This window comes from Piliocolobus tephrosceles, chromosome 2 (genome assembly GCF_002776525.5).
Source record: "Piliocolobus tephrosceles isolate RC106 chromosome 2, ASM277652v3, whole genome shotgun sequence".
Taxonomy (NCBI): Eukaryota; Metazoa; Chordata; class Mammalia; order Primates; family Cercopithecidae; genus Piliocolobus; species Piliocolobus tephrosceles.
This window is the reverse complement of record NC_045435.1, coordinates 164,136,970-164,146,198: the sequence shown is the minus strand read 5'-3', so window position 1 is coordinate 164,146,198 and position 9,229 is coordinate 164,136,970. Positions and strand designations below refer to the sequence as shown.

Genomic DNA, 9,229 nt, shown 5'->3' with positions numbered 1-9,229 from the left:
AGAAAAATCTGTTCGATGCTTAACTTTTGTGTTGGAACCCAAAATTGCCCCAGCATTCCTTCTGATGAGTATGTATTAAACTTTTGGACGGCTGTGCAGATGAGCTGTGATCATGGCAGGCTGGGCAGCATCAGCGCTGCTTTGTCACAGCGCCTCCTCTTCCCTCAGATGCTGGTGTGTAGCATAAACAGGGCTTTGTTAGGTGGTGGGACTGTGGTCTTGCTGTGTGGAAAATCAAATTGTTAGCGCCATCCTCCACATTTCATTTACACAGTGTCACACTGTCTAAAGTAACCTGACATTCTATTGCTTTCCTCTTCAATGCAAAGCCGTGTATCTGGTTCACATTTTAAGGATGCAACCTTCTAAAAAGGTCCAACAGAAAGTTACTAAAACAGTTTACTGCACAATGATAAATTCAAATGGCCAAAGATATTTGTGTAATTTTTTCAGTAGCTAGAGAGACAACTGTGAAAAAATACAAAGCAAAAATTTCCAGAGAAATGTGATTCATAAAAAGTAACCCATACAAAAGCATAATTTTAATTTTTTATTCTAATTGTTAACGTTTTTAAACATTCTATGTATCCACATCTCTTAGATTTAAAAATTCAGAATGGCAAACTGAATCTGCAGATGTGAAAAGTTAAGATTCTAAGGTTTTTTCTTAAATTCGTATCAGTAGACTCTACCACAGAAGAATCCAAAATGAACTTGTGGTCTGTTATTTGTTACAAAATAACCTCCCCTCAGTGTGAAACAGTTTGATAAAGTTTAGTATTTTCTTGCACTGTTTCCAGGTAATAAACCTTAAATTTTATTATTGTCAAATGAAAGAGCAAATGCATATGAATTTTTTCAAATTAAAGTATTTACTCGACAAGTTTATTAAGTTTAAGGTTGCACATAAAATTATAATGACAATTCAAATAAGGTAAGCAGAATAAACCATTTATTAAAACATTGTGTGATAAAATAAACTTTTTGACCCAATGCTACACTGGTAAACATTTTCCCTTATTAACATGTTACCTAAAACACAGTTAAATTATATCATCTGGGCCGGGCGCAGTGATCCACACCTGTAATCCCAGCACTTTGGGAGGCAAGGTGAGCGGATCACCTGAGCTCAGGAGTTCGAGACCAGCCTGGTCAACATGGGGAAACCTGTCTCTACTAAAAACACAAAAATCAGCCAGGTGTAGTGGCACATGCCTATAATCCTAGCTACTCGGGAGGCTGAGGCAGGAGAATCGCTTGAACCTGGGAGGTGGAGGTTGCAGTGAGCTGACATCATGCCACTGCACTCCAGCCTGGGTGGCAGAGCAAGACTTCACTTCACCTCAAAAAAAAAAAAAAAAAATTACATCATCTGACCAGAACCAGAAAATACTTCTGTCCTTTACCACTCAATGATTGAACAGTGAGGTGAGTGCAGATCTACGTTTTCTTGCTGAATGACAGAGAATAGTAACTTTAAAGGCAATCAAAATTCCATATGCCTAAAAGTTAAATTTTATCTACCCCGTTCACTGGCCCAAACTTAAAATCCTCACATCACATAAAGATTTCATGGACCACTCCCTTTCCCTGCCAAAAATACATATTAGGAACAAATTAAGAATAAGAGTTGGGTTTTAAACTGCACTTTATTTGTTACTATAACATTCTTTTTTAACTGATCAACCATAAGCATGCAAAAAGTTCTCTGAAACTGCTTCCACTGCCTGTTGTAGAGAAATGGGTAAATTATAAAGGTGATTCAATTTGGAGTTCTTTCCTTTTTTATAGCACTTCTAAGCTGTGTGCGCGACACACACCACAGAGGTAGAAAGGACCATCTTTAATAAATTATCTTCTTAATCGCAGAGAATTTCTGAAAATAAAACTGACAAAATGCTAAACCAAGGCTTTGATGAGTCCCAAAGGACCACAGATCCATCAGCTCCTATTTGAAGAATTCATCCCCTGGAGTGTTCTAGCCTTTGTAGGGCACTGGATTACAAGATCCACCAGGGCTCTGAACAACTGCACTAAGAAGCCTTCTAACCACTCTCATTTGCCGATTCTTTGGACCACCCAGTCCTGCTGGCAGAGAGGGCAGCGATTGTTCTGTTTCACCCACAGGGACATGCAGCAGTTGTGGAAGGAATGATTACATTCTCCCCAGACCACTGAAAGAAAGAAAAAGAAGAGTTGACATTACATATTTCAATTTAAATACTGAACTCAAAATTATAGCTTATTTTATATTACAAATAATAATCTTGAAAAAAGATGTTAATTGGCCAAAATAATGTTTTTCTATCTATAAAGAAACAGAAACTTAAATGTGTAAATTACACAGAGACACAAGTCACTGTTTGAGAGCCTTTCCATCCCCATTCTAGAATCTATGGGTGATGTGATGACCCCTAGTTCCTACACAGCTCCACATGCTGTCTTCTTGAACTTAGGAGATGAAAGGACTTGAACCTTCCTTAGATCTGACCTTCTCAGTTATGCACTGACCTTAGAGACCTTCTGGGCTTTATTTTATGGAAAAATGTCCTTCCAATTTTTATTTACCAAGACAGAATGAGTTATAAATGTTTTTAGCATGCAGTAGGCTATTATAAATAACATGCTTCTAAATATTCAGTTGTGCATCTACTGAGCTGAGCTGTTTTCTAAAAGTAATGAATTGTTAAGTCATCCATAAGCAGTGCAATTCCTCATGTGACGACGAAATTTTCAAAGTGGCTGGCTGGAGAGAGAGGTCTCTCTGTGATCCAAGAAAGTGGCCTGCCCCTCACAATTCCCAAATTAATACTTTTTAAACAAGCAGCATGGAAGAAAAACTTTAAAACAAGGGAAATCATCCATAACCTAGAATGCAATCTCAAATTTGGTATTCATCTGTCCCTTGCTTGATCAACTGAGCTATATGACAAGAGAAAAAGATTAAATGAAAGAAGTAAGGCAGAAAAAAAGAAAAAAAAATTCCTATGAAAATTTGCTACAGGGTATAGGAAGCAAGAGTGAAACATTCTAAGTGTTTCAGGAGGAAGAACTGGATCAAAACTGCAAGAATCAATATTAAGAAGTTCTATGTACATCATGTATTTGTGTTCTATGTACACCACGCAAACACAAAATACAAAGCCAATCTTTTATTCTAAGAAAATCTGTAAACATGTTTATATAGCAATCCAGACTTGATCACCTCAAGAACTAGGGCATAAAAATCTTTGAACTGCCTAAAATATTTAGCCTACGACAACTTTTATAGTCTAAGACTCTAAAGAAAATTTGATACACAAACCACATTCCAAAAACATACTTGAGACTTAGAATTTTTCTACTCTGGTTTTAAAGTTAAATACCGTATTATAAAAGTATTGAAAAGTGAAATGCCTTATTAGAACCAAAAGTGACCTATAACATAGCCAAAATTCAAATAATGTTTTGACATTCCGATTTTATAATTTTCTAAATAGAAAGTATTTAATTTTTGATTACCAAAATGTTTATTATGACCATGTCTGGAATATATAACCAATTCTTAATTATGGCAATAAAAGGATTTGCAGGTTCATTCCATTAAACTCTTCTGAGAACCAACATATTTTATATTAATAATGGATCACTGCTTTACAGTTTATTTTTGTGTATTGATAAAGTCAATCTTAATTTCAAATTCAAACACCCCTACTGAGAGAAAACCTTCAGTTGAAAAAGCAAGAGAACGAAATTACAACATACCAACACAGTCCTCTTGTTTGTTTTCAGCTTGACATCTAAGACAGGCATCTAAAAGTAAACAAACAGCAATTCTCATTCTGATGCTCAGAGTGCAATTTTTAAAAACCAGACACTTCAAAGTCAAAAGCTCTAAGAGTTAGAGATGGCAGTAAAGATCCATACTATTAATTTCTCATCTGAATATAACTATTTAAAGAGGAATAAAGTACAAGGCATTCTACTAATTTACTTATAACCAGGGGCAATTTCACAACAGTTAACAACAAATCCTCTATTTTTATAAGCTCTGATGAAAAGATGTCCTGACAGTGCCAATAGAGAATATTACTAGAGAAAAATATGCCACACTCCACTATATTAGAAGTTACTATATGCTTACTGGGCATGCTCACGGGCAGTTTATTTTCAAGACACCCTTTAAATAAACCGTATATATATGTTAGCATTTATTTATACATACATCAAGAAACACTAGGATACCCAAGGAACCAATAATAAAGTTTACTGGGAGGGTTTGGAATGGGAAGGAGAGTTTTCACTCCTCTTCCAGGTAACATACATACCTTCCTCAATTTCTGAACTATGTGAATATATAACTTATATAAAACTTAAATTGAAAAAATTTGATTCTTTCATAAACAGGTTTTTTAAAGTCATCCATACTTACTGATACAGAAGTTTTCCTTCAGCAACTCATAAAAAGCAACTTTTTACTTTCTACCCTAAGACGCTTGAGACTTCCTCTAAAATGAACTGCTTTGTATGCTTCTAATAGGTTGCTACTGATGGTCATCCAGACAAGGCTGGTGAGAAGCCAGTGAGACACCGAGAGGAAAGCAAGGGCTGCGGAGCCAGATCTACAATCAAATCCCATTTCACTGGCTTTGATTAGGTTCATGGCCTTGGACCAACTACGAACTCCAATTCCCTCATCTGTAAAAAAGGGACAATACCGTGATGTATTTATATATTAAGTGGGAATGATATATACTGGTGAGAATTTTATAGATAAAATAAGTAAATACTAGATATCCCTAAACACTAAGGTTTTTTTTCTTTGTAAGAAAATGCTTGGGCGCTAAATGATGAGAACACATGGACACACAGCGGGGAACAACACACACTGGGGCCTTTCGCAGGTGGAGGGTGGAGAGGACCAGGAAAAATAACTAATGGGTACTAGGCTTAATATCTGGGTGATGAAATAATCTGTACGACAAACCCGTGACACAAGTTTACCTATGTAACAAACCTGCACTTATACCCCTGAACCTAAAATAAAAGTTAAAAAAAAGAATACTTCCTTTACAGGTAAGTCTGAGCCCAAAGCATTTACCCCACAATGGTAAACTACTTTAATAAATTACTTTATTACTGGTTTCTTGGATATCCTTCTAGAATTTCTTGATGTACATATAAACAAACACTAACATTATATATATGGGTTATTTAAAAGGGTGTCTTGAAAATGAACTGTCCATGAGCATGCCCAGTGAGCTTACAGTAACTTCTAATATAGTGGAGTAGGTGTAAACACTAAAAATGATATCCTAAAGGCTGTACTAGAAGTTTTCAAAATTCAATCTGGAATACTATCAGCTTAATGAAAAAAGTAATATAGAATATTTTAGGGACCAAAAATGGACTCATCCACTAGCTGGAAGAGGAGTCAGTGTTGGGTAAAAGGAAGTTCAAACCAACAGAAAATAGTTTTTAACATAAATAGGAGAAAAATAATTCTGTAAAAACAGAAACACAGTGGAGTTGAAGCCTGCTTCTCTTCTTACACTGGATTTTGCTCAGGCATTTGTTTGCTCCTCTCCACATGCTCTTACCCTTAAAAACACACCACCGCCCTAGTCTCTTCAGTGTGGATTAAAAACAACCACTGCCTCCTGAGGTTTTCTTCAATCCCACAATTACTCCTCTGTGCAGGGAGTTACGCACTGCGGACACCAAAATGACCAAGGCTGGGTCTCAAGGGGCTCACCAGCAAATGCGGACGTAGACAGACAACTAAATATCATGAGGGTTGTGATACAACGGTGAAGACATGCTACCTGTATCTGGCTCTAGTTCTGTGCAATCACAGAATTTTAATATTAAGGTTGGTGATCCCAACTGTCTCTTTACAAATTAGGAAAATAAGGCTCCCAAAAGTTATGTGAAATATCCAAGGTGATACAGTCATGAAGGGTTACCCTGGCTATTATAACTGGCTGTACTAGCAAACCTATTTAACCCTTTTCATCAGCACTTGCTCACTGTGCAATCATCACTCCTTTCTGAATGAAGGGAGGATAGTGGAAACCAAGATGGGAGTGTTATCCATATCAGAATGGGCTGACAGGCAAATCTTGGGAGCAGAAAGTATAATAAATCACAAGTGTGAGATAAATTCCAAATACTAAGGAAAGGGAACAAAGTGGGTTCTTGTTGCTGAATCTCGGAATCTCTAAATTACGCTTATAGCTCTAATGTAGATTATCAAAACTGACCCAAATCTACACAAATTCCTAAAGTTTCAGATAAAAGATAAAAAATTGTTTTAATGATCTTCCTAGAATCTAAAACAGCACATTTCTAAGGAGTACAATAACACCTTTTAGAAGGGTGCTAGGGTAAGGACTAGGAAGTCTGGAAAAAAACATTTCCTTCTGCTGTCACCTGACCTCTAAGTGGGTTTTAACACCTCATAAACAAAATACAAAGGTCTAGCCTAGAATACTTTCCTGAACCCAAAGTACAGCTGTTTGCAAATATGCAAGACTGATCCTGTAGTGGCAGAATACTTGCTGTAATTAGAAAGTTTACGATGAAATGTGTCATTTATAGCCTATACTTTGACCTACATTAAAATAGCTCAGTAAAGTTTATTTGTTGCAAAGTTTCAATCATTATTTCAGGTAATACATTTCCACTTACTGCTTAAATGTTTTTCCTTTGGGGAGGAAATAGCTTTTTGGGAGAGAAATCTTTTGAAAATACCCTTTGGGAACATTATTTTTAAACTGAAAAAGAACTAAGTGAAAGTTTAGTTTCCTTTAAACTAAAGGAAATTTATTTAGGAGATAAAATGTTTAGCAAAACTTGTATTGCAAAAAAAACAAAAAACAAAAAAAAAACAAAAGGTCTCCTGGATCAGTTAAAAAATGCTTCCCAAACTGGAAATTATGATTCCTAAGTGAGGGTAGGGGCAGCTGTATTGCTGGCAAATAAACTAGATACCTTTAAAGCCTAATATGTTTTGTTTGTTTTTGAGACAGGGTCTCATTCTGTCACCCAAGCTGGAGTATCGTGGCAGTGGCAGGAACAAGGCTCACTGTAGCCTCGACCTCCTGGGCTCAAGGGATCCTCCCACCTCAGCCTCCTGAGTAGCTGGAGGCCACCATGCCTGGTCACTTTTTTAATTTTAATTTTTAATTGTAGAGATAGGGTCTTGCGATGTTGCCTAGGCAGGTCTCAAACTCCTGGGCTCAAGTGATCCATATAAAATAAGTGGGTCATGTCTAATAACAAGGTCTTTCAAAAGTAAAAGGTAAAAATATCTGAATCCAATTGTTGTAAATCCTCTTTGAAACAAGCCCTTAGAATAAAAGACAAAAGAGCATAAATTGGGAAAGCTCTTGATTCTGGTAGGTTTAAAGTCTCATCCCCGCTCAAGGACAGCAATTCTCTTTATGTTCTCCAATTCTCTCATTTTTCAAGACAAGTCAGTTTTCAAACTATAGAAATATCTGTTTTCTTTAACTACCCTCAATAAAGAACTCCACTGAAGATGCTCTCACAGTAATTTTAAATGCCCTATCTGAAAATACAACTTGCATTTAAATAGCACCTGCTTTTCAAAGTGGTCTGAGATCTTAGAACCATATAAAATATAACAAGATTAAACTGTTCTGAAACGTTTCGCTTGGTCTAATATTTTAACTCAAAATATCACAGAAAGAAGACATATTTGTAAGAGGGTTCTCCACAAAGGCATGACTCAGAGCAGGGCAGTATCTTCTCCAGGAAATGACATCCGATGTGGAGAGGGGGGTGTAATGGAGATGAAGTTTTACATTTCTGAAAAAAGGGCTTACAATTCTTCAGCTTCCATGAAACTTAAATATTCTTGAATCACACTGTCCCCTTCAAGCCACGCTAGTGCTATCTGACCCGTCTTAGATCAATCCAGATTTAAAAGCCATTCGAAGAGCGGCGGTAAGCTAATCCGGAAATGCAGTGGCTGTGAACACTTTCCTGCGTCCCTCGAGGAGAACTAAGGGTGTCGTTTTGTGGAAGATGACTCCGGAGCATCACTTTGGTGGTGACCAAGACTATTAAAGTTCACTGCTGAATCACGGCCTTTACTCTGTCCACCTTGCGATGAGCTTTTAGAACAGGGGCTGGCCACATAAACCGAAGTGTTTCCTGCTAGTTCCCAACAATCACCCGGTTTTATTTTCCTAGTCACACCCATCACTACCTGAAATTACCTTGTTTACCTCCGTTTATTGCCCATTTCTCTCCCTAGAACACCAACCACCCGGCGCCGGGCGCCTGTTGCACAACCCCTCAGCCCTCAGGAGCCGCAGCAGGATCGTGGCTCCGCGTTCCTCCGGCGCCCGGGCAGGGCGACCTCCACCCACTCCCCAAGGCAGTGGACTTTCCAAGGCTTCTGGCGGGCGTCCGTCCCTTCCCAACCCCGAAGTCGGCTCCCGGAGGCCGCAGCGCGGCCCCGGCCTTGCGTGCAGCGCTTACCCATCACCTGGACCCTGCAGATGGCGCACGTATCGCACTCAACGTCCCAGCTCCACATGGCCACCGCGTTCCACTTCTTGAGGGAGAACATCTTGTCGCCTCCCGACTTGGAGCCTGAGCTCCCGGAGTGAGACGCCAGGGCGCAGGTTTCCTCTCCGTCTTCCACGTCGGCCATGGCGGCGCCGCGGAGCCGACGGCGGAGACGTTGGCTTGGGGTAGGCGGGAGGCTAGGGCGGCTCTTCTGGGCCGCCCGACGGGCCACAGCGCCGCCCGCAGGCCGCAGGCCACCGTGGTGCCTAGACCCCGGCCGCCCACGATTGGCTGGCGCGGCCCAGTGACGTCACCGGACGCCAGCGGCGGGGGGCAGGCAGGCCCCGCCCTCGCCCTCCTGGGGCGACGGAGCGGGCTTGGCGGCCTCTCGGGGCGACGCAGCTGAATCTGCCTGTCGCGCTGCGGGGGTGTTAGGTCTGAGCATGCGCACAGATTATGCTGGCATGTGTGTCCTGCTTTATGGCTTCATTAAAACTACTGCTCTCAGAAATAATCTTGTTCATTTATTTGTTTGTCTCTTCCTTCCCAAGTGTAAAACTCTATCAGAGCAGGGAACATGTTCTTATCACCACATTGTCCTCGGTATCTACAAAATGCCTGGCCACAAGAGGCACAATTATTTCTTGAGTGAATTAATAATCTTAAAGATCTAGAAATCTGGTTCAGTGATTCTAAGACTTTTTGGTCT

At 39.5% G+C, this 9,229-nt stretch overlaps 1 protein-coding gene across 2 annotated transcripts; it reads right to left on the bottom strand.

Moving 5' to 3' along the window:
• Nucleotides 1-530: 530 nt before the first annotated feature.
• Nucleotides 531-8,805, bottom strand: RNF7 (ring finger protein 7). 2 transcript variants are annotated; one of them, XM_023192123.2, is made up of 3 exons: nucleotides 8,498-8,805; nucleotides 3,745-3,792; nucleotides 531-2,174 (listed from the first exon to the last, which is right to left on the bottom strand). In XM_023192123.2, exons 1-3 carry the CDS (start codon nucleotides 8,663-8,665, stop codon nucleotides 2,118-2,120), a joined length of 273 nt encoding a protein of 90 aa, XP_023047891.1. In that variant the 5' UTR covers nucleotides 8,666-8,805; the 3' UTR covers nucleotides 531-2,117. The 2 variants fall into 2 exon arrangements, with proteins under 2 accessions (XP_023047891.1, XP_023047890.1); XM_023192122.1 differs by having other exon boundaries at nucleotides 8,491-8,798.
• Between the last annotated feature and the right edge of the window lie 424 nt (nucleotides 8,806-9,229).

Coding starts and splice junctions, on each gene's coding strand:
- RNF7 (XM_023192122.1), bottom strand. CDS start 8,665: ATGGCCGACGTGGAAGACGGAGAGGAAACCTGCGCCCTGGCGTCTCAC. Junction 3,793..8,490: donor CTGCAGGGTCCAGGTGATGG/GTAAGCGCTGCA, acceptor GTTTACTTTTAG/ATGCCTGTCTTAGATGTCAA. Junction 2,175..3,744: donor CAAACAAGAGGACTGTGTTG/GTATGTTGTAAT, acceptor TCTTTCTTTCAG/TGGTCTGGGGAGAATGTAAT.